The 25085-nt window shown below is 51.2% G+C and overlaps 1 protein-coding gene across 5 annotated transcripts; it reads right to left on the minus strand.

Annotated features, from left to right (window-relative positions):
• Positions 1–1780: 1780 nt before the first annotated feature.
• Positions 1781–23429, minus strand: NLGN3 (neuroligin 3). Of its 5 annotated transcripts, none has more exons than XM_008567559.1 (8): positions 23296–23429; positions 20109–20765; positions 19402–19461; positions 15464–15523; positions 13638–13787; positions 7156–7341; positions 4360–5149; positions 1781–3723 (listed from the first exon to the last, which is right to left on the minus strand). In XM_008567559.1, exons 2-8 carry the CDS (start codon positions 20563–20565, stop codon positions 2880–2882), a joined length of 2547 nt encoding a protein of 848 aa, XP_008565781.1. In that variant the 5' UTR covers positions 20566–20765; positions 23296–23429; the 3' UTR covers positions 1781–2879. The 5 variants fall into 5 exon arrangements, with proteins under 5 accessions (XP_008565781.1, XP_008565784.1, XP_008565782.1 ...); XM_008567562.1 differs by having other exon boundaries at positions 20109–20252; positions 23296–23413; XM_008567560.1 differs by lacking the exon at positions 19402–19461.
• Between the last annotated feature and the right edge of the window lie 1656 nt (positions 23430–25085).

The raw sequence follows: 25085 nt of genomic DNA on the forward strand, positions 1-25085 counted from the left end.
TTGGTGGCTGGACAGTAAAGGGATCTGAACCCTTGACCTTGGTGTTATAACACCACGCTCTAACCAACTGAGCTAACCGGCCAGCCCCTGGCAACTGTTATTGAGGACTACTAAGTGCTCATGATCATCTCCTATCCATAGCGAAGTTTTTCCTTGTGCTTCACTTAATCTCATTTTCCCCTTTGTCATTCTCAGAAGAAATGGAGAACAGGTCATCAGCTCTGTCCTTATGTAGAAGTTAAATTTTCGAAGATGATTATATACACTAGTCACATAGTAGGTGCTCCACAACCACTGAGCCTTACCTCATTAGCTTCCTCCTTTCTAAATTAAACATACAAACAAACACCTAATCCTTTGGTACATTGTTTCTGTTCTTCTCCAGACCCTCTGCAGCTTTCCCATATATGCTAAAAATGTGCTGACTAAGGGTAGACCCGTTCGTGCGTTGAAAGACATAACCAACGGCAGGTAGGGCGGAACAGGCTGAGTAGGACTGTGGGAAGGTCCACACATTACTGGGTTGCATTCTAGGTCTGTTTCTAATACTAACTGTGATGGACTGATGGGCTTTTCTGGGCTTAACTCTAAAGGAAGTGGGTTGGACTAGATGATTACAGGGTTACTTCTAGTTCTAAAACTCATACTTTGATTACTTCCCAGCTCCTCCATGCTATATTTTTGTTACTATATGCTAGTATCCACATTAGTTTTGGCAAGAAGAAAGAAAATAAGGGAGGGAGGGAGAGAAAGTGGGACAAAACCAGTTCCACACTGGTTTTCCATAGGATTCATCCAACTTGTGACCCACCCTGACACCCTCTGCCCGTTCTTTTTCTTCCTCCTTCTCCTCCTCTTCCTCTTCTTCTTCTTTTTCTTTAACTATACATGTTCCAAGTCAATCACTGCCCGTCTCTCTTGTCCCACGGACCATATTAGTATATTAGTTCTGAGTTTGGGTCTTTGTACATACTACCTGGTGTTTGTCCCCTCTGAGCATCATCTTGGTTGTGATGGTTCATCTCCCTCATTTTGTCAGGGTCACTTCGAAGAATTCTATTCCTGGTTTCTGAGGTGTCAGCAACCCCACCCAACTGTCATACTTGATGAGCAGACTCCCAGTTCAGTCCTTCAAGTCACTGGGAATAATATGAAATCCCATAATGCTAACCCTGTGGGGCCTCACTGAAATTATTCCCCAGGGTTGACAAGAAGCCACTGATCACAATCCTGGAGAGAAATCACTCCGAGGGCCCCAGTGACTTCTCCAATTCTAATTCACAGAACAGGAAACAAGTATCCCTGGGGAAGGAGAGGGCCCTTGCTCTGTCAGTCACCCAAGGTAAGGGAGTCCACGTCTGATGCCACACTGGATTCAGATACAAGAAAGAATTTCAACATGTTAGGGGTCAGACCTCCTCCCAGCTCCTGGTCCAAGATGAGTGGCAGCAGAGGAGGAGAAGGAGGTGATGGCAGCGGTGGCGGCAGCGGCAGCAGAGAAGGAAGGAAGGATTATTTTTGCAGTTTCATTAGGAGGCCTGAGATGCTTAGAGAAGCTTCAGCTGCAGGAACCCAGAGCTTTGGGGGAGAGGGGAGATGGGGACAGCAACCCGATTAAGATTGGAGAGGCCTTCGTGCAGGGGGCCAGCAGAGTGCAGCCCAGACTTGTATCAGCTTAAAGGTACAGAAGGCAGAGGGAGGCTGCCTGATTGATTCCTAGCCCACAGAAGGCACCCTGCGCGGGGGTCTGCTGGGGCACGGCCTGTGCAAGGGAGGCAGGTTGGGAGTGCTAACTGGATTTTTTATTTTTATATCAAGACACTGTGTTTAAAATTTTTACAAAGGACAACTCCATGGGTTTCCGTTAGTGTTTTAAGAACTTTTCTTTAAAAAAAAAAGCCAACAACAACAAAAAACACCGCCTTTTTGAAAGAGTAATGACAGACACAAAAGCTATTGTAAAGAAAATGGGGCGAATTTCTGATAGCATTTCCCCAAGGGCAGAGGCAGAACCCAGTTCATACCCGGGGGCCCACTAATGACATGGCCTCCACAGTACCTTGCTCACCAAATCTAGAGTACCCTGGCCTAGCCAGGTCAATGCTGCTGGCCTTTCGGGGAAGCAGGTCACCCTTCATTCTCTGCAGTCCTCCACAGGGACACAGAGATGGTTGAAGATCTCTCCCCTATGGCCCTCCAGCCCATCTATCATTAACTCCTTCCTCTTCCACTCCACGGTCTTGCTCAAATTTGTTTCTTTCATGGAGGTCCTGTTCCTTGGTCTGATTTTGTGAGCACTGGGGGTTCCGGAGCCAGAGAGACCTGGGTCTGGAGCTCTCCCTTCCAGAGCCTCTTAGCACTCACGGGTTGGAAAAGCATTTGCTCCAAAATTTTTTAAAAAAAGAAAAGAAAAGAAAAGAAATCAGCAAAAACAAGAGCCAGAAAAAAGACCAAGTCTGGGGGAGGAAGAGCTAGTCTGCTCTTTAAAGCTCCCAAGTCTGGAGTTGGTCGGTGGTGCAGTTCCGAGAGGCCAAAGGTGAGCACCAAGGGGGTGTCCAGCTGTTGCTTTCAGGCCCCCCAGGAGTGTCTGTGGTCAGGCGCAGGGAGCTGGCTTCAGCTGCTGTTTCATGGGTCCTCAGTTTGCCAAGGACTCATTTGCGTCCCCATTTGAAGTGTTCTTTCAGGTTTACTTCCGTATTTGTGTTTTTGTACATGCGGATGCATGTCCACATCTGTCTGTGCAGGTGGGTCTGCTGTAGGGTGTGGGTGTGTGCGTATACATATGTGTGTGTGTGTGTGTGTGTGTGTGTATCTGCTTGTGCATGTGTTTGTGGATCTGGGAGGGGGGAGCTGGGAGATAGCTGTGCTCTGGGCTGGAGCTATACCCGGGTAGTGGAGTGTGAGTGGGGCAGCCCAGTACTGTTGAACCCTGCGGCAAAGGTGTTATAGGGGTGCAATGTCTGCAGCCCTACCAGGGAGTTGGGAATCATTGTGATGGTGTTGGGGGTCATGAGTGGGATGTCATCAGGGGAGCGCCGCAGGGTCAGGGTGTAGTCAGGTAATGCAGTGAGGCGCAATGTGTCATGGGGGGGACCGGCCTCACACTCATGGTGGGTGGGGCCCAGCTGTAATGCCGCCAGCTCTTCCTCAGGAGCAGCTCCCAATTCAGGGGCACCAGCACCCCTCTGAGGGCTAGGCTGCCGCAGGGGCTCCTGGCGCCGTTTGTCCTTACGGTAGTAGAGGGCAGCGAAGGCCAGAACGTTAAGGAATAGAAGGGAGGCCCCCACTGCGATGGTGACACTTAATTCAGTGGAGTAATCACGAGGGTTCTCCACCAGGAGTGGCCCTGCATCCTGGTCCCCGTTCCATGACCCTTGGGCGTTCTCGTTGCTGTAGGCAGGTGAGATGGCTGGCCGCTTGGTGCTCCAGGTCTTGCCATTGGGCCTGCGGGTGATGTGGGAACTATGGGTGGTATCCGGGGGCGGCACTTTGGTGGTTGTGGATGTATAGTGGAACATGTCATGCAGGTTATACAGGTGGGGCACCAGGTGTTTCCAAAAGGCCACCTTAGTGGCCCGGTAATGATCGCGGACCCTTGGTTTCAGCCCGATGTGAAGGTAGAGCTGGTCTCGGGGATTGTATTTGGACCAGGCCACTTCCTCAAAGCGGTTGGCCTTGGTGTGAATGAACTTGGTGTCCTGAGGGACCGGCTTGTTGGGATCCCTGAAATACCACATGGAAATCTGGGGTCACCACTCTACCTGGATGAGAAAAGGGCCCAGCATTCTGCCTCTCACACCCACCCCACGCCTCTTTCCCAGTGCAAAACTTTCCACTATTTCCATCTTTTTCAGGGTCCCTCCCTCTGTCAACATCCCCTTCTCCCCCAGGGCTTAAACTCCTAGTCCCCATGATGGCGTCATGGAAACCATCTCATCCTTCCCTGTGCTCACAGTCTAAGATCAGGCTAGAGATGCTTTTTCTTCTCACCTGCTAATGAGCGTCTATCGGTCTTTGCAGCTGCCCAGTTTTGCCAAAACCCCTCCACAGATTCCTTCTGAGTGTACTTTATTCCCATTTCACAAGGCCTCTGACCAGCTAACCCTGAATCCCATAGTTCTGCCAGTAACTCTCGGTCCTGATGCTAACCGAGTTCTGAGCCTCAACAGAATTTTTGAAGGAAGAAAAATGACATGAAAGACTCAAGAAGGGGAGGTAGGAAGGGGAGTGAAGGGGTTACCAAGCAAGATTTTGGTAATATCTTAGGAAGGGAGATGATGGAAGAAGTAAATAGATAGAGGAGCAGAGCAGAGGGCATGCAGGGGTCCCCAAGAAGAAGAAACCCCATTTTCTCCTTACCCAGTCTTGGCAAAGTTGGTCCAATAGGTCATGACGACAGCACTGAGCATAACATCATTCTTGGAGAAGTTGCAGGGGAAAAGGTCAGTGGGGCCTACCATAGGGACACCAAAAACGTAGGGTACTTCATCCCCATGAGCTGCATCTGACCACGCAGGCTTCATGAGGCTCTGGCAGTGATGGTAGAATGCGTAGAAGTAGGTGGGTGAGCCATAGCGGGCATGCAGATCGGCAGTCACCACTGAGGGCTCCACCCACTGGTGGTCAGTGAAGAGTGCCACCAGTGTTTTACGGCGGGTCTCAGGGTTGTCACGGTCTGCCCAGTCTGTGTACATGAACTTGATGGTCTCCCGCAGGGTGTCCTTACCCTCAGGATAGCCATACAGATTGTCCACAAAGTTGGAGACAGAATAGTCAAAGTCAGTGCCAGAGACACCATCCTCAGGGTCCACCACCCCTTCCACAAACTTGAGACCCTCACCCTGGTTGACACCTAGCATGATGTCATAGTTGAGGAACTCGCCCTGTTCCATGAGGATCTCAGGGTCATCAGGAATGACATCACCGTCAATCACAGGGCCAAAGGCCACATGGTAGCGGGCTGGCTGGATGTCCTGCTCTACCAGCTCCTTGGCGCTCTTTTGCCGAAGACAGTCTACCATATCCACGGTGTCTAGCACGTTACAGCCCACTTTGTCTGCCAGCAGGCTGGTGTACTTCACTGGCTGGTAGTTAACAGCCCAGCTGGACAGAGCAGAACCACTTTGGATGATGGCCCTCTGGAAAAGCCCTACAGAAGACAGGCAGCACCAGGTCAGATCTGTTGTGTCACACACAGCCATACTGAAACTTATTCCTTTGTTATTGAGGCTGCCCTATGGTTCCAATGGGCTAGGAAGGAGGAACAACTCTTTGGCAGTGGATGATGGGTTAGAACCAGAGGTGGGGGTGCTGAGCTCCTTCCCTGAACAGTCCCCTGCCTGGATCCTCCATTGCTTCCCTGTCCTGGTGTGATGGTTGGTAACTTGGGGGTTAAGGAAATGCCAGAAAGAATTAACCCCTTGGGTCCTAGACATCAGCCTCCTTATGCTCCCTCTCTTTATCTCGCCTTGTCTTCCCCTCTTGCTTCCTGCCCAGCTGGGCCCAGCTCTGTGCCAGCACACCACCAGGGAGCTGGCACTTACACCACAAAGGGGTCTTTTTTTATGAGAAATGAGAAATGCAGGCAGGAGAGAGCCCCACATTCTGGGAGTTTGGGGAAGGACCCTGAGGGCAAGAGACTTGGGGTCTGAAACTCTTTAGGGAGTGTGCCCTCCCAGTCTGTAGCCTCCACAGAGACTTTCCTTTTCCTGAAGCTACTGATGCTTCAGATCCAGATTTTCCCCCAGCTGAGGGAGCCAGTCCCCCAAACTCAAAAAGAAGATGATTCTTCCCCCTCTAGGATAAAAAAAAAGGGTATCTCCCTGGCCCCAACATTCCCAAGAGAGAATTTGGCCTTCAGGCACACAATTTCATTTTTCTAAGAGAAAAGCAGTTTGCATGGGTGGAAAGAGAAGGCAAGAAATATAGATTACTACTTACGAGAGAGCCTCATTTTTCCAAAGATTATTCTCTAAGAGTCAGTTACAGAAAGACAGGGAGAAGAAATGTTTAAAGAAGCCAGGCCTCCAGAGACACAGACCCCTATGAGAGTATAGCACCACTCCAGGAAAGGCTTTCTCCCCCCAGGGAAAGGGTCCCCAACCAGACAGAGGCCCCCTCACAGCCAGTCATTTCACCCTTCTGTGGGGAAAAGAGCAGGATTCCTGTTCCCACTACTGTCACCTAGAAAAACATCCTCTATCTTTAGAGATGCAGATCCCACCATAGTCTTCCCTCACCAGGGTAGTCCCCAGAGGGGTAGAGACAGAATTTCAAGGTCAGAGAAAGTGATTCTCCTCTCTGAGACACAGGCCTTCTTCAAAGACAGACTGAAAGTGTTCCTGTGAGAATATCACTAACTCATGGGATCGATTTCAACAACAACAACAAAATTATCCTCTCTCACAGATTTCCTTACTTCAGAGAAGGGCATGTATTTCAGAAAGATCTTTTCTTCCTGAAAATCTCAGCTTTGCCTCTCAGAGATAGAATGTTCTCTATAGTCCAGAGGTGGAGAGAACATTTCCTGCTGAGCAAAAAAGGGCCTATTCAGCCTTCTTGGAATGGTCACTGGCAGAGGGACCCACCACAAGGAGAGAGTCTAAAAATGAGTCTCCCTTAGGTAGGCTGCACAGCCCGGGAGGAGGGCTGGGGTCTGGTAATAGACCATCGTCCCTCGGAAGAAGCCCGTCTCACGGGTTAGTGATTCTCATTTCAGACCCACCTCCCCCTCAAAGACATTTCCACTCTTGTACAGACTTGTCCTTCAGCAAGAAAGGCAGAGAATGAGTGTTTCTTACACATAAAAACCAATTTTCACCCTAGATCTCTACCCTGAAATAACACGTCCTTCCCATACTGAAAGGTTTCCCCTGCTCAAAAAGAACTACTGTCCCTTCAGAGAAAGGCATTTTACTCCCACTCTCCCAAATAAGACTCCTACATCAGAAGGAGAATCTTGCTTTCTCAGGATGTAAATGGGATTCTTTCCTTCCCTCTCTCCGAGGGGATCCTGAACTGGTAGAAGAGGGCTGGCTGATCCCCCTGGGTGCTCCTGGGCCATGGAGCTGGGCATTCTGGAGCCTGGAAGGCCTGGGGCTTAGGGTGGGCAGCCAGCACTTGGTTAGTTGATGTTTTGCCCCAAGAGCTACTCACCCTCAGAGTGATGTGACAGTGTGAGGAGGCTGACACAGGAGGCGCCGATGCCTGAGCCAAAGACGGTAATACGGCGGGGATCTCCTCCAAAGAAGGCAATATTCTCACTCACCCAGCGGAGGGCCTGGATTTGGTCAAGGAGCCCATAGTTGCCCTTGGCAGCCTGATCTCCAGTGCTCAGGAAACCTGGATTCAACAAAGGGCATGAGGACAGCGAAGGTGGAAGGATGGAGGATTTGGGTTATGATGGTAGGCAGAAGTCAGGGAGATGGGGACAGGGTAAGCACGCAGCATAGCTCTTTCCATCCAGCTAACATAAACCATCGTTCCTTTCTGCACGGTCCAGCATCATCAATATAGGAAGGGTCTGCTCTCTGCCTCCCAGCCATTATCCAATTTGGAAGAAGGGGCCTCCAAACCACTTGAAGTAGATGCCTCCAGGAGGGAGACTTAAACTGGAGGAACTGCAAATGGCCAGAACTCAGCATCCTCTGCCCTGATGCACTGTCTGGGAACATCACCCTAATAACATCTAGCAAGATATAGTGGAAAGAGCAGGGACCTTGGAGTCAGTTGGTCCTTAGTTTGAATTCTGGCTCTTTTACATGTAGCCATGTAGCCTTGGGCAAGTTATTTAAAAATCTCTGGGCCATAGTTTCCTCTTCTGTAAAATGAGGATAAAAATACCTCATAGGGTTGTAGCAGGGATAAAATGAACACGAGCATCTATAACACGCACAGCACATTGTAGACCCACAGTTACTTCTCTTTCTCCTTCCTCTCTCTCTGGAGGAAGTGAAGATCCCAAGAAGCAACAATCCCTAAGCTCTCCTTGCCCTTCCTGTACAAATTAGTCCATCTTCACTTCTTTCCAGGGCCTCGGATAGCTCCCTTCCTCTCATTCTCGGGGTAGATTCCCATTTCTCTTCCTCCAAGACCTACTGAATCAGAAACTCTGGGGTTGGGGCCCAGCAATCTATGTTTTTAATAAGCTCTCCAGGTGATGCTGGTGCCTGCTAAAGCTGAGAAACCACTGGGTTAGGCCATCTTTTTAATCTGGTGGAGAAATGGGGAAGTCAGTGCAGTGTGTTACCACAGAAACAGGTCTTCCCGCCTACCCACTGGGATTTGCTGATGCGGAGACATGTCACCATGGAGACTACCTTCCCACCCATCTGCTGGGATTTGCTGCTGTGGAGACTTATTACCATGGAGACTACCTTCCTGCCCACCTGCTGGCTATCCCACAGAGATGTCCTATATTCCCCCCACCCTGCTTCCATTTTAGACTGATCCTGCTGCCTTATTTCATCTCTCTTCCCTGATCCTTAGGTTTCTTGGAAGGCTCTATCTTCTCCTGTCCTAGGCTTTTGGAAGGTTCTTTCCAGGTGGATAATTGCAGTGATCCTACACATTGGAAACCCATACTTGGAGCAGTATTTTTTTTTTTTTTTTTTTTGTATCTCACTTTACTTATTTGTGTTTTTCTTAAAACAACAGAAATTTATTGTCTTACAGTTCTGGAGGCTAGGAGTTCAAAATCAAGGTATTGGAAGTTTGGCCATTTAGTTCACTTGGGAGAGCATGGTGCTGGTAACACCAAGGTCAAGCGTACAGATCCCTGTACCAGCCAGCCGCCAACAAACAAACAAAAGCAAGGCATGGCAAGGCCATGGAGCAGTATTTTTTGACTCCACAGTCAAAAGCTCCTTCACAGCACCTGGAATCAAGTTAGTGAGAGGTCATGTTTGAGGAGGTTCCCACAGCTCACAGAGAGCTCTCCGGTGATCCTGGCAGTCCATGGGCAGAGATGGAATTCAAATAAATTCAAGCGGGTGCAAGACCTCATCACTGTCTTTCTTGAGTTCTTCTGGACCTATTTTCTGCAAAAGAGCTCATCTCACCCTCTTCAAGTGTGTTACTAGTTTACCTTTGGTACAATTAAGTATGTAAAGTACTTAGTTTTTCCTCCCAGGATCTAGTCACAAGACCTCTTTAGCCCCAAGTTCCAGATGAGGAAATGAAAAGGAATTAGAGAAAACCTGAATGAGGATGAGTGGAGGAGCCCTTGTTCCTCCAGACAAAGGAACCAGCTTCTCCTCTGCCTGGCCCATTCAGAAATGAAGCAGCTCCTGTGAGTCTTAAAACTATGCTGACCAAGCTCAAGCCTTGAGACCCTCTGGCAAAAATCCCTATGTGCTTCTTTTAGTCTTCCCACCTCCTCTTGCCTTGCCCCATATTCTCTTTTTCTTTTCTCTCATTTAGGCAATAGCAGTCTTGGCTTCAGTCTTTGCCAAAGTATCATTCAGAGAAATGTGTCAAATATGTCCATCCTAACCAGCAGGAAAAGCCTGCGTTTGGATGTAATAGAGTAGATTTCTGCAACATGTACCGATTTCCTGGGTTGGAACAATGGCCTGAAAGGGCTGGGTGGTAGGATTTGACCATCACTCTCTGCTCCCTCAGATCCCATGAGCCTCCAGATAAGGGGCACTGAAGCACGTGGATGATACCGTGTCAACAATCCCCACTACAAGAGTCCTGCCTGAAGTACTACATCCAACAGGCTCAGGCAGATGACACAGCAAACGGGAGCGACCGTAAGCCCACAAAACCTGGCAGTCTGGGATAACAGTCACTTGCTGCTAGTTCCCCAGTAACTCAGCCATCCACAGAAACCATGGGAGAATAGAGGCTGAAATACCAAACTCCACAAATTGTCAGAATAAATCTGAGCCAGCCAGTCTCCCTGGGCCCACATTTATACCGCAGCACATGGTAAGCTGCTTGCCAACAGAAGACGGGGGGATCTGGCAGATTGTATCAAAACCAGATATTTGTGTCACTCAAGGATTGATGTTTACCAGGTTTTCAGTTTGCCTGGAGGGCACCTGAGCAAGGATGTAGGATTAAGTTCTGGAACCCAGAATAAAACTTGGCAAGTCCCTCCTTCCTCAGCCCCAGGGATATCCACATCCTATATCCTGCTGGAGTCCCTTTATTTTGTTGGCTCCAAGCCCAGAGGGGGCTTCTTTAATAATAGCTACGCCTCTGCCTTGGAGGGGATCCATGGATTAGCTTGTGACATTCTCAACATTCATGAATCATCCAAGATATCTAGAGAAGCACCTTAGAGTGAACCGTCTGTTTGGGCTCAGTGGTCAGGAGAAAATCATGGGAGAAAGGGTGAATGAATGCATGTAATTGGAATCCAAAACTGGCCACCTGTATTGGGATGCTTTGGGAAACAAAACAACAAAGCCTCAGCTACACAGCAAAATCCCCAAACGTCAGGGACAAACCCAAGTTCTACATCTGCTGCCAAGAGACAAAAACATCTTGTATGTACCCAGAATCCAATCAGTGGCTTATTGATTATTTTTGTGTTCTAGAACAGGAACTGAAGGGTACACAGGAAGTGGTGGGAAACTTCTGACCAAATCTCAGTTTATGACTCCTTCTGAGTTTTGAGTAATATTATTTTTATCATCAACTGCTTAAGCCCAAAGAATAACATTCCTGCCCCCCAGATGTGCTGTTCTGGTTATCCAAATGAGAGGAGGTTGTAAAGTGGGGGCTCTTAACCTGAGTTTCATGGATGAGCTTCAGAGGGATCTGTGAAATTGTTTTTACAAGTGCATGTGTGCGCACGCACATTGTTCTGGAGGGGAGTCCATAGCTTTCATAAGAATTTCAAAAGTGTCCAAGATCCCGCAAAAGGCTAAGAACTTCTTATATAGAAGCTTAAGGATCAGAGCAGCTGAAGGGTTGTGAAGTAGGCAGCAAATCAGGATATATGGAGTGCTCACCAGTGACAGCCTTCTGCACAGCCCACAGCTCTCAACTGACACTGTGGAGACTTCACATCCTATGTGAAATCTTGAGTCTCCTCAAATCCTATGAGTCTCTCCTTCGGTTTCCTCTCTGCCTCCTTTCCCTGTGTCGCTCTCATCCTCTTTTCTCTCCCCAGCCCTTTTCTTCTCTTTCTTCCTTTCTCTTCTCCCTCCCCCTTTCTCATCTCTCTCCCCCTTCCTTCGCTTTCTTTTTTCCTTCATTCCTAGCTGGTCTGAAAAGATGGAACTGAGGCATATTCTTAGTATACTCTGTATTTTCCAATAAGCCTTAGAGAATGGAGCTTTGTGTTTATAATTTTTAAAAGCAGCTGAGTTGAATATTTGCTATCACCCTAAGAAAAGAAAGTAGGAAAATTACTTCTGGCCTTCAACTACTGCGCATGTGTGTCTGTATATTGTGTGTGATTACAGTTGTGCGTTTGTTACTCCTCAGGAACTGTGCAGCCCTAGTGTGTGGGTTTACAGCCACCTTTATGGTACCATGAGATTCAGATCCCCTTTCTCAACAGGATAGAACATCTTGCAAGAGCCTTGCCATGGTGTCTGAGGCAATGCAGAAAGACAGAGGAACAGGGACAGAACCATGAAATCCCAAGCCCACTAGACCATGGAGAGGCCAGGGTGGTGCCCTGCGTGCTCCATACCCGGTATCCTGGTGCCACTGGAGACACAGACTCTGTTTTCTTCAGGGAATATCATTTTTCCAATCCGAACCGTAAAAAGGTGTCTTCCTATCCCACATAACATTAAGGGTTAAATCAAGAGGAGATTGCCATTCTGTGCACACAACCACACCCAAAGTGAAAGGCAGCACCAGGGCCGCTGGGATTGGAACTGGCAAAGCAATATAGCCAAGAGCACATTAAAATAAGGTCCTATTCCCCAACTGGCCATGGAGTAAGCCATGCTAAATTGCTGGTTTGGCATCCAGGCCTGCAGACCTGACAAACAGAATAGACCCACATTGGAACTCTGAGGACACAAACACCCCAGGCAAGAAGTTGGCTCCTTCATGCCATTACAGGGATCCAGGGCCTTGGTGAGCATCTGAAAAGTAGCAATGCCCTGTATGCTCAGTCACCCTTTCTGAGGCACTTGTTAACCTCAAGACATTGGCCACAGATAGGCATTGGTGATCGCCAAGGAAGGTACAGGGTAGAAGGGCAGCCTAAATTGCCAAAACAAGCGTGTGACCGCACAGTATGTGGGGGAAGGGTGTACGGGTTTGTAAGAGGAGCACGGGTAACGGGGCGAGCGTGTGAGGGTGTATGTGTGGAGAGAGCAGAAGGAATGTGTACGTGCGTATATACGGGGTACGTAAGCGTGGGGGGGTGCATGGGTGTGGTTGGGGTGGGTAGAGGCGCGCAAGTGTGGATGGACATACAAGCAGCTCTAGGTACATGGAGGTGTATCTATTTGTGGGGTGGAGCGAGGGAACGAGTGCGTATGTATTTATTGGGTGTATATATGCATGGTATGTAGGGGAAGAGAGTGTGTGTGTAAGTCTGTATGCATGCACGTGTGTGTGGTGTGGCATATGTGTAGGAGGTCTATGGGTATGTGTATATGTGGGGGGAATATATAAGTGGAGTGCCTAGGATGTGTGTAGACGTGGAAGCAGGGATATGGTGTGTGTATGTGTATGTGTGGGGTGGGGTGGTGTGGACATACAGGTGAGGGTATATGCATGTAGGGAGGGGGAATATTGATTTGTGTTTTCATGGGGAAGGTGAGGGACAGACAGATGTGTGCATGTGTGTAGTATGTGGGTGTGTGGAGTGGATGTGGAAGCAGCTTGTGTAGGGGGATATGGTGTGTGTTTAAGTGTGGGGTGGGTGGAAGAAATACTTATGGACATTTAAGATGCATATGTGGGGAGTTTGGGTGTGGATGTGGACTGCAGGATGCAGGTGTTATGTAGGGTGTAAATATGGGGGAGAGGAAAGCATGGTGTGGGGATGTGTGGTGAGTGTGGGTGTAGATGTGGACAGAGGTGCGGGGAGAAGTATGTGAGTGTGTGTACACACATGGAAAGGGACAGCAATCTGTGGGGGTGTGTGGAGGTGGCATGTACAGAGTATGGGGTATGTGGACGTGTGTGCAGGGAGTGTATGCTGAGTTGGGGAAGAATGTGTTTGTGTGTGAGGAGGTCTGCAGATGTGGACACGGGCTATATGTGTGTGTGCTTTGTGGAGTGGCTGAGAAACAGCTGTATGCATGGAGGTGGATGTGTGGACACGGGGTGGACTAAAGGAATATCTGTGTGTGGGTGAGGTGTTTAGGGATGTGGGGATGGGTGGGGAGGGATGAGGATAGGACACTAGAAAATTAATGGACTCTACAAAACTCAGCCAAGCAAAAATCTGGGAGCAGAGACCTGGCTTGGGACCTAAGAGAAGGTGTGAAGTTTGGCTTGAATTTCCAGTGGCATCTAAACATTCCAAGAAATGGCCTGGAGATATGGAGAAGCCCCTGGCCCTTGGGTAGAGGCCACGGGATAACAACATTTTGACTATGGTCATTAACACCAGCTAGAGAACCAAGGCTGCCTGTTTTTAACCCGCAGCATTCTCTCCTCCTCCCCTGAGAAGCCAGCCTTCCTTCTAGACGACTGGCAGGGAACCATACCTAGCACCCCAACCCGGTAGTTCAGGGTGATGACGATGACGTTGCCATAACTGGCGAGGACGCTGCCATCAATCATGTTGCCTGTCCCTTCCATGTAAGAGCCTCCGTGGATGTAGACCATGACGGGCTTAGCACCACTGTCCCGGATGTCTGAAAGTAGAAGGGGTGAGACACAGGCTGGGTAGGATGCCCTTCCTCCCCCGCCCCCGACAGCCCTGGGGGAGAGGGATGCAGGCAGCAAAGCTATCCCAGGTGCCAGGACACCACTGCCATCCCTGAGGGCAGGACTCGTGGGGCTGATCAGCCTGGAGCTAAAGCGTTGGCCAGAGACAGTTGGACTTGAGTGAGGTTTGTAAAGACTCTGGTTTCGAGGGCCTCCCAGCTGAAGGCAGCCAGGCACGCCTGATACAGCTAGGCCTAAGTGGGCCATGGCGGGGCCCGGGGGTGGGGGCAGCAGGAAGAGGAAGGGCTGGTCTCTTAGCTGTGTCAGGTGAGTCCCTGCCCTGGGCACCCAGGAGTCCTGGGACCTGACATGGCTTTAGAGAGCAGAGGCTGGGGAGCCCTGAAACCCCAAGACTAGACCATTTACATGGAAAAATGGCTATTGGCAGCAGCTGGCCCCCCAGTGCAGACAGAGACAAGAGGTGTGGGAATAAGGGGTGGCACAGGGATAAAACAAGGAAGGATGTGGGTAAAGGGGAGTGAATGGCAGAGATGGGGTGGGGGGAACCTTATTGACATGTTTCCTTAGCCGTGTGCCCATTTACCCCATTCTCCCTGCGCAGACTTAACCAGAAACACTGGGGATGGGGTGGAACTAAGGATGAGAGAGCCACTCCCAGCAGCATTAAGATGAAGATGGAGCCTCCCAGAGGTCATTCAACAAGGGACTGTCAAGCAGCTGCTCCCAAGCCCAGGCAGCACGGCGTTGGGGCTAGGGTGGTCACAAGAAGGTTCCAGGCCTGATCACCTGTGCCTGTAGCCCGGCAGTCTGCGAGCTGGACCAACACTCTCTGCCACACCAGCACAGCCCTACCCATCACCAGTGGGCCCCCCTGAGCTGTCTGGCCCTCCATGGGCAAAGGGGCAGGAGCAGGGCATGAAGGTAGAAGGGAACGCTCTCTGCTGCAGAGCAAACAGAACCTGTTTCCCCAAGGAGAAAGGCTGGTCTGATCATCACCTATGCCATCTACCGATGTCTGTGGTGTCCTGGCCTCGGCTTGGCATTTTAGTCCCCAGTCTGTCTGGCCCTGTCCTGAACCTACTGCAACCCTTGTCCCTGAGACCATCTCTTTCTTTCTGAAAGAAGGTTAGGGAGGTTCTAGGTGCTACTATTCTCCGGCCCCTTTGGTTGTCACTGTCTCACTCCTCAGTTCACTGTCCTGCTGGGGCCCCTTCCAGGAGCCAGGCTTCCTGCAAGACACAGGGGTCTCCTCAATGAAACAACAGGTATCTCCTCGTTATTTGGTTTCTTTCGTGCCTCTCCTGCCCTCCCATGGCCCTGCTTTCTCTCCACTCTCCCTGCTGCTCAGTAGGGGCATGTGCCCATGAACCACAGAAGATGGGAGAGGGGAGGGGGACCAGGGCGAGGAGGCTTCCCGACCCATGGCTCTGCTTGTGGTCCTCTGCTCCTGCCAGCCGTGTACATCGCCCGGGAACTCCCAGTGGCCAACGAGGCCAAAGACAGATGAACAGCCCAATGGCCTTGTACAAGAACAGAAACACACCAACGGACGGACAGACAGACAGACGGGGCTTCTCCCCATCGAGAAGGGGAGGGGCTCTGTGCCATGCACCAGCCGCCACGCCCTGCAGCCCCCAAATACCTTCATCTTCATCCCCGTCATTATCCGCTAAGTCCTCGCCCTGTTTCTTAGCGCCGGATCCTGGGGACCAGACACGGGGAGACATAACAGCACAGAACAGAGAACAAAACAGAGAGAGAATTCAAAAACAGCATGACTGCAGTGTGGCCCAGCAAGCCAGCTCTGGGCCTGGGCCCAGGACAGGCAGGAGGGATGGCAAGAACTGAGGGAATGGGTGGGCTGAGGCCCAGACCTTCATCAGGATGATGGTGTTGCAGGCCACTGCTGTGCTGGCCTCCCTGCACCTCCCCGCCCCGCCTGCCTGTCCCCAACAGCCCATCTCAACCAACTACCTTCCCCGTTAGGAAGGAGGTAGCAACCGGTGGGCTAGGGCACAGAGCCAGAGACCCACTCAGGGGAAGAATTCATTCTGCGTGGAAGGGGCTTCACGTATGTACAAGGGCAGGTCGAGCTGGAGAGCAAGGACAGGTACTGAGGGTGAGGGTGACATTGCCAGCATGGGTGGATATCAAGGTGAGGTATTTAGGACAGAGAGGTGTACCAGGGACCCCAGGCCTGAGCTATCAGGGCCCAGTGGTCAGGCTCAAGCCGGGCCTCAGCTGACCCTGATTCCCACAGCAGAAAATGGGAAATGAAGCTTTCCCTCTGGTCTTCCTTGTTGGAGCCCCCTGCTCTGGTTAATGGCAAATGGGGTTCCTGCCCACAGGAACCAGTCTTGAGAGCAGCAAGCATTGCTCTGAGATGTAGAGAGAGCCAGAGACAGAGGGAGGGAAAGGAGAAAGGGGAAAAGGAGAAAGGGACGATGGTGTGTGGGGGGGAGAAGAGAAACAAAGAGATAGGAATAATGGTAACAGCTCCTACCATGTACTGGATATTTACCATATGTCAGACACTCTACTTCTGCCATATTGTTTGATCCTTATACCCCAATGAGGTAGGTACTATTCATATTCCTGTTTCACTGATGGGGAAACTGAGGTTCAGAGAGGTAAAGTGACTTGCTCAAGATCACAAAGCTAGGAAGTGCTACAGGTGAGATTCAAACCCAGTCTGGTTGACTCCAAAGCCCGTGGTCTTTCCATTGCACCATGCCACCTTTCTGGGACAGGGAAAGGAAAAGTAAGAAATAGATGAGAAAAGAGGCATGGATGGGTGGAGAGGGGAGGGGAGGAGAGGAGAGAAAAGAAGAGACTAGAGGGAAGAGAGACATTTAGGACCTGGGGGTAAGCTGGCACCCATTCTCCTTTCTGTTCTAAGGAGACTCGAAGTGTATCTTGAGAACAGCTGTGGAGAGAGAGGACCTACTGCCTGGGTGCTGGTCAGTGTGTGGAAATAGAGGGAACTCTGCTGGTACCCCAGTGCTTACCCTCTTGCATGTATGACACCAGATACCCTCAGCCTGGAAGTAGCAAATAGCCCTCTTTCTCAGGGCTTTTTTCTCAAATAGCCCTCTTTCTGGGCTCTGGTGACTGGATTTCCTTGCAGCAACTAATCAAAACAGAAACCACCCTCATACTACAAAATGGCTTTTCAACTAGGGCAAGAGCCCAGCCCTAGGGTAGAAACCGCCTCCGGCTTCCTGAACTTCTGGTGGCGCCTACTGTCCTAACAAATTAGCTCAACACCTGCCAGTATTTCCCTCAGAAGCCCTATGGGACATGGGCATCATAGCCCACACAGTGGACAATCCACCACACTGAGAGGAATCACTCATCCCTAGACATGAATTCCCTTCAACCCTATGGGGGTCAGGGGAGGTCTTACCCAGGAAACCGTTTATTTCCCATCCTCCCTAAGTAGATGCGTCCCTTCTGGCCCCCTCTGAGTGTCCCTGGGTTGCTGCATTGTCCCGGACTCCTTTGCACAGATGCCTTTGCCCCTTCAGCCTGGCACTTGCTGCTGTGCCTCTCACCCAGGCCAGCTCGACCACCATACTCAGACGCTGTGGCCCCCAACCGGGCTCCGCCTGACCTATGCACACCACAACACTAATGACCTCTGGGTATGGGGCTCTCCCAAGAAACAAGATTTGTAACTGTTCTAAATGGCCAACAGTCCCTGGATAGGGAACTAATTTGAACAGCTAAATGACCAAATGCCCTCCCCGACACTGTCTGGAACCCACTTCCCAAACTGGCTTTGGGGCTCAGGAAAACCAGCTGAATTTTTAGGCTAGGAGCTTCTTCAGAGCATCCCTCCACATCCCAAAAGCACCTAGCATATGACCTTGCCCATAGTCAACAATCGCGATTGATAAATGCTTGAATTTGAGAGTAGGGACTTCCAGTCAGCTCTTTGGCCAAACTCTCAGGGCTGGAATGGATGCCCTAGGGCTCTTACTGGAGCTTTGGGGAGATTATACTTCCTAAGAAATGGTCAATGTTAGTATTAATGTCATCTCCTCTCCTTACCTCACTCCACTAACTAAGTCATAGGAGCAGGTTGAAGAGACCCTCTTCCTGAATTCATTTGTAGGCTAATGGAATGTTAAGGCCAGAATGGTCCCCTACCACCTTCAGATGTGGAAACAGAGGTTCTTAAAGGAAAAGACTTGCCTAAGGTCTCACTGTGAGTTGGCAGCAGAGCTGGGACTCAAGTCAGGCTTTGTGCTTCCCAGACCTGTACTCTTTCTCCAGCACCACAACGCTTCTGCGTTCATGAGGAAAAACACTGATTGCCTACTGTGTGTGAGGCCAGGTGTGGGGATTCGGTGAGACACTATCCCTAGGGCAGCGGGTCTCACTCTATGCTTCAGTGTGCATCAAAAGCACTCAGGGCACATGTTTAACATGTAGATTCCCAGACTCTGCCCACAGAGATTCTTATTCAGCAGAGAGCATTCCATCCCAGGAATTCTGACCACCCCACTCTGAGAAAACCTGCCCTAGGACATCAAAGGAGGGCAAAACCGAGCTTGCCCAACAGTTGTAGGGATCAGGTTGTGATTTCCCACTTGTTCTTTAGGCTGTTATTGTTTTCGATTCAGCCCAACCCATCCACATTTCACCATTTTTTTTCAGAGTTGGGGAGGTGGGAATGACCAGATGGGAGTTGACTCTGTGTGCTACAGTGGAAAGAACATGTCCTGAGGGTCAAGAGACCCAGGTTTTGGTCCCAGCTCTGCCATAGACCAGCAATGGGGCCTTGAGCAGCAGCAAGTCACTCCCTGAGCCTGTTTCCTCATCTGTAATGTTGGGATACTGATTCCTGCCTTCTACACTTCCAGAGGTGTGAGGAGAATTTTATGAGGCAAATATGAAAGCACTTTGTAGAAAATGTAAAGTGGTATTTGAACAGGAAGAATTATTATGCACAGGGACAAACTCCTCTCAGCAAGAGGGTAAATTTAAAATTCAGGATCTTGTGCCTCCTTTAGATCCATAGTTCCCAGAGACCCTCAAGTTCTGCCACCAGAGCAGCCTGGGTCTCTCAGCTGTGCTCTGGCCAGAGGTGCAGGGGCAAGGGCAGGGGTGTGTATGGCAGGAGTTACTAAACCTGTGTACACGTTTGGTCTAAGCCTTGGGTTGGAAGGGTTGAGCCTAGACTTTCAACCCCAGAAGGAGCACAGGAGGTATGGTCTTGTGGCTCCACCTGGGGGGCGGGGGGGCAGAGCCTCTAGCTCCATCTTGGCTGCCTAATTTCTCCTGAGGTCTTATGGAGAGAGCCACTGGCTCTGTCTTTGGCATACTCTTAGGGTGGAATTTGGGACTGGGAAGATCGGAAGAAATGGGGTTGCTGCTTCTGCTCTGAACCTGCCTCAGGCCACCAAATCCTCCCTGAAAAGTAGCCAGGGCCCTCGGATGAGGTGGAGCTTATGCTTGCTCAGTACCCCTGAGCCTGGGCTACTTGAAGGAAGGCTGGGTCCTCAGGGGCAAGGGTAGGTGGGCAGGCAGCCCTCCCTCTCTCTCTCTCTCCCTCCCCGCCGGCTCGCTACCTACCTCCTTTCCTACAAATTTTCTTGTTGGGCTTTCGGGCGCATTCCTTGGAAATCCGCTTTACTGTAAAATGAATAAAAAACTAAAAAATAACAGGAGGCCTCTGCCCAGGGGCATGCACCCCCCCCCCCACCCCCCAGGCCCCAAGAGCTGAGCTGCTCTGCAGGCGGCACATGGCAGAGAGCCTGTCCCACCATCTCCTTGTTTCTGTCACTTACCTTAGTGTGACCCCCATGGGAGGAGGCATCAGCTAGCGAAAGAGGAGGCATCTAAGCATTGCCCACCGGGCTTGCCCTCTGCCTCCCACACACACTCAGCTCCCTTGGCTAGACACACCTACCACCTTTTGAAGCAGGTGGAATGGCAACAGAGGAGCCTGTTGGAGTCAGCATCCTCCCGCGGGCAGCTGCCAGCGGTGACCCAAACTCCCCCAGGGAACCCCCATCCAGCACTGGACCTAGACCTGTCAAAACTTTCAGGCCTGGCCAGGCCCCTCCTGGCAACAGTGTCACTCACACATGGGAGCTCGGACAATGCTGGGAGAGGGAAGAACAGGGAGAGGGAAGGGGGAGGCCAAGCAGAGTGATGGTTAGAAGCATTTTCACAGACAGAGAGACGCATGCTGCAGGGCACACAACCACATGCAAGCCACAAACACAACAGGGCAGGCGGGAGGCAGGGAGGGCACAGTGCCTGGCTGCTGCACTCACCATCCTCCGTGGGCACATAGACATTCAGGTAGAGGCAGTCTTCATTGGGCTCCTGGATGTAAGTAGCGACGATATCCAAGTTGGCAGTGAACCAGACTGGCAGCATGACTTCGGGCACAGCTGTGTGGATGTTCTGGGGGCACACTGGGGGAAAGTGTGTGGCGTTCCGGATGCCCGACCAGGATGGGGGTGGTTCGGGGGGCAGGAAACGTTTCTCGCCAATTGGGGGAGCTGCGTAGGGCACTCCCAGGTATTGGTCCACAGGCCCCAGGATCTCACTGGGCAACGGTACCCGGGCACCCCTTAGCTTCCCAAAGTGAGTATTGACTGTGGGTGCTGGGGCCTGTGTACTGGCCCTCAGAACCAAACTGAGGAACCACAGGGTGAGGCACAGGCTCCGGCCAACTGTGGGCTTGGGGCTCAGGGACAGCGAGGGCGGGCCAAGCCGCAGCCACATGTTCCGGGCAGGGGGACTGGCAGGAGAGGCAGACTCCAGGGTCACAGCATCAGCCCAATAGGCAGCCCCTTCATGACCACACTGACTTGAACCTCAAAACTGAGCTCTCGAGGGACACCTATAGGTGCCCAGCAACGCAGAGAGCAGGTCGTCCAAGCACCACAGCTTCAGAAAGGGGACTCCCTCAGGGCCAGACAGGCCTGTGGAAAGAGGGAAGTATGCGTCATCCAAGATGGTCTGGGAGGGCTACAGAGTTAGTCTTTGGGCCCCTGCTGGACTTGGGTTATTCTCCTACAGTTAGGAGAGGTTTCACATGCCCAGGATTCCAGGGACTCACAGATGATCCACTGCCAGTCAGAACCATTCTATGTGCCTGGCTGTGGTTGGACAATCCAAGGGGACTGACAGAGTGACAATTGTTGGGACCACAAGTTCACAATCCCCAGACTTCAACCCCATAGCTAATGGAGTTCATCAGGATAGGCTGAAGTCAGAGTAGCATGTGGTAGCAGGGTGTGCGGAGAACTGGAAATGGAGCTTGGATCCCTGGACATGCTATGTGAGCACTGAGCTGTCTGACCCATGGGTCCCTATAATCCCACACAGGGACCTCCACATCAGGAGAGTGTAGCATTGTTAACCTCATTCCAGGACACTAAGGCATGAGAAGAGAAAGCAGCAGATAGGCAGAGGGTCTCACAGAGGGACACCCTCACCCGCAGGCAGGGCAGGGGACAGGCCAGCCATTCACCAGAGTCCCCAGCCCCTCCGATCCCCCTCCTGTAATTTCTTCTTAGCCCTCACTGCTCCCAAATCCTTAAGCCTTGGTCCTTCCTGTTGCCTATCTCTAAATTCACACTAAATGCCAGAACTGAGGCAGAAACCCTTCTGCCTAGCACCCCAGGCATTGCCGATGCTAGTTCGGGGTAGAATAAACAACAGAGTGTAGGTGACACACACTCAGAAACTCACAGAAATAAACTCATAAAGACTCAAAGAGGGAGCGAGAGAGACCAAGCCAGGATCACAGCCACTGCAATATTCTCTGGCAGAGACATACATTCCAAACCCGTAGAGATCCCCTCATATAGTCCCACACTGTGAGACAGAGCGCCTCATACAGCCAGAGCTTCACAGAGCGATACATTCAGAGATACACACAGAGACTCACAGAAATATAATCACACATACCCACATAGGTAAATATCTAGAGACACATGCAGCATAATGGTGACACATAGGTGGAGACAGAAACAGAAATAGCAACACACTCAGACACACAGGCCTTCTGACACAATTACACAGTCAACACATATGCACAGGCACACACAGATGCTCTGCATGGTTACACACACACGCATATGCACGCACACACACGCACATCACACGCTCACACATTTAGTTTCCCCCCACTTCTCCCGCCTTCCAAGATTGCAGGCCTGCTCCTTTAAGAACTGGCTGAAGGGGTGGGGGAGGGAGATTGGGAACGCCCAACAATCAGCCGCCACGAGAGGGGAAAAGAGTGTGTGTGTGTGTGTGTGTGTGTGTGTGTGTGTGTGTGTGTGAGAGAGAGAGAGAGAAGAGAAAGGAGGAGGAGAGAGGGCTAAAGTGGCTAAAGGGGTGGGAGCTCAGAGGAAATGGGAAAATGGGGAGCAAACTATGGGAGGGAAGGTCCCAGACTGCCCAGAATGCACCCGGGGTTGGGGGGAGGAAGGGAAGGGAAAGGAAGGGGTAGGAATACGGAGGTGGGGCAGGAGGGAGTGGGTGGGTGTGTGTATGGGGGGGGATAGTCCGCAGCTGAGTTCACACAATCCCCCCATTCACCATCTCCATGGCAACTCCGGGGCACAGACTGCTCATTCACACGGCTTCCCCGCCAGCAACCCCCCCATTAACCCCCTCGGTGCCGCCCCCACCCCACCAATTCCATTAACCCTTTTGGGATGCCTCCCTCTCCAGTAACCCTTCGGCGCCAAATGCCAAATTCCCCTTCGAGTCAGTCCCCGTGCAGCCCATCTCCTGTGAACGCCTAGACAAACTGACCGACCCCCAAACGCCCTCTGTACCCTAGGACCCACTGTGAGTCCCCAAGGCCAAAATCTCCATCCCAGTCCAACTTGCAATTTGGGAAAAGACAAGGGGAAGCAGCAATGCCAGGGATGAGAATGGCATCTGGGGGTACTTTTGGGGCTGGAGTGGTGTTGGGCGAGGGGCATTGTGTGGGAATGGACCAGTATTGAGAACTGCAGTATTGAGGGCTATGAGGGTTTGGAATGGTATTGGGTGATGGAGTTGTACTGGAATGGGGGAGGATAGAATAAAGGCCTCCATTAGGTGGGGGGGCTGCAGAGAGTGGGGGAGGGAGCCTGGCTATGAGATGCTATGATGGAAGGGAGATGGGGCTGTACTGCCGGGGAGGGGGGACTGGCAATGTGCAATACAGAAATGGGGCTGGGGCCCTTGATAGAGGTATTTTGATGAGCATGCGGGCTGAGCTGTGGAAACAGAGGAACCATGGGCGGGAGGATATTAGGGATGTGGGATTTAGGGAGGAGGTGGAGGAGAGAAGCGGGGGAGGATTGGGGGGTCAGGGGTGGCGATGAAGAACATGGGGGTGAAAGGGATGGGGGCCACTGGCTGGGGAGTGGAGGAGTCTGGGATTGGGAGGGGAAAGGATGGGGGCAAGGTATGGGCAGCTAGAGGATGAGAGACCGGGGCAGGCGGCCTCACCTGTTCCCCGGGCTGCTGCGGCTGACTGAACCGGGCCACGGACCACCCATATCGCCTCCAGGCCAAGGGCTCCGCACCCGAATCCCCGAGATCAGCTCTCCGGCAGCCTGGCTGCTGTGCCCGCGCACCGAAGGGGCGCGCTGCGCGTGCCCGGACAAGGGGGGGCGCGGTCCCTGCCATTAACTCCTTTTGTGCCAGAGATGGCTCAAGTCCTGGGGCATGGCCCAATTCCCCCCATGCTCAGCCATGCTCTGCTCGCACTCTCTCCCTCTCTCACACACACACCTCAAATCACACGCTATCAGACAGGTGATCTTCCAAGGCAACTAGTCCAAACTTTACCTGCAAAGCTTGAGGCTTTGAAACAAAGGGAGAAACTGAGGCAGTCTGCAGGAGCTCCCAGTCATACTCCACAAAGACACGTTGTCTCCACCTCATTGAGCATTCCTCACCTCTCTACAGCACCAGCGCTACCCAAACAGCAAGCAGTGGGGCCACTTTGCCATCATCCTGTCACTCACCCAAAGGTCAATGCTGTTCCCTCCTGCTGTTTGTGCTGGGGCATGTCAAACTCAGCCTGTCAGCATGCCAGTTGTCTGGCCATTTCAGTCACCCCGTTCCAGATCTGGTGTCTTTGTGTCTTGTGTTTCTATATGTATGCACCTGTCCAATTTGTCTAGCACTCCCCAGTCCTTTCTGAATGTCCCTTATCCCAGCCAACCCTCTTCCCCTGTGACTCCTCAGAATGTTTCTATCAGGATAAAATAAATCAGAAGAAAGCTTCAGTCATTTTTGCCCTTCCCCTGTCAGAGAGTCCCATTCTTTGTGCACACAACTCTTCAACTTGGTAAGTCCCATATGAGCAAGGGCTTCACGGACCTCCAGAAGGGATTTTATTTTTTATTTTCATAACTTAGGTATTGATTGGTGCTCCTGGTTTTACCAGCACACTCGACACTTCCCAATGATAGGGTGCAATTATGGCTTGGATGTTATCCTGAAGGTGTCAAATCATCTTGTACCACCCACTCATAGGGCTGGGGCTGGACCTCTTCTTGCCCTAGCCAGGAAGACCAGAAGACTGCATTGTAGTAAACCAGGTGGCTCTCCTGGATAGCCTGGGATCTAAGGCCCAAACTTGAAGGCAAGGGGGCCAAGAATGGCCCTCCCTCAGCTCCAAATGCGACCCTGAAGCAACAGTTTTGAGTTTTCTCTACTGTAAAATGGGAGTGAGCAATGGTCATCCTGGGTAACTGCCAAGGTGGGTCATGTGAAAATAAGTAGTTCCAGCAGCAGGGAAGAGAGAGAAAAGCGTGCTTCTTTTTACTGGTCTCTCTTCCTCCTACAACACTGTCCTTCCACCTGTTCAATGATGACACATGCCAATGGAGAGCAATTTTTCATCCCAGAAATGTGACTCTCAGGGAATTTCTCTGTCCTAGGAACAGGATGCCAGTTGGTGCATGATGGGGACCACACAAGGTGGCAAAAAGGGGAGACAGTGTCTGTCACCTCTACCACCATTCCCTAGCTTGTTCAAGGCCCAGCATCTGGGGTGTTGTGGAAGGAGAAGCAGGTTCCATTGATTTTTCTTCTCCCCTAACGGCCCCTCTTCAATCCCAGTGGTATATCCCCTATGGAGAAAAGCTGTAAAGAAGCTGTAGAAGGTAAAGGAGCTGAGAAGGTAAGCCACCCTTCTTAAGAGACTTGAGGGCCCACACCTTAATATGTTGCCAGCTTGGAGAAGGGAAGAGAGGTAACAATCCAATTAGAATTAAGAAATTTAGGGG

The sequence above is a fragment of the Galeopterus variegatus genome, unplaced genomic scaffold (genome assembly GCF_000696425.1).
Source record: "Galeopterus variegatus unplaced genomic scaffold, G_variegatus-3.0.2 Scaffold331, whole genome shotgun sequence".
Taxonomy (NCBI): Eukaryota; Metazoa; Chordata; class Mammalia; order Dermoptera; family Cynocephalidae; genus Galeopterus; species Galeopterus variegatus.

Excerpts from the sequence above, each read along its gene's own strand:
- NLGN3 (XM_008567559.1), bottom strand. The coding sequence starts at position 20,565 with ATGTGGCTGCGGCTTGGCCCGCCCTCGCTGTCCCTGAGCCCCAAGCCC. Across the intron at positions 19,462-20,108 it reads CTATGTGCCCACGGAGGATG|TAAAGCGGATTTCCAAGGAA; the intron begins GTGAGTGCAGCA and ends TTCATTTTACAG. Across the intron at positions 13,788-15,463 it reads TGACGGGGATGAAGATGAAG|ACATCCGGGACAGTGGTGCT; the intron begins GTATTTGGGGGC and ends TTCTACTTTCAG.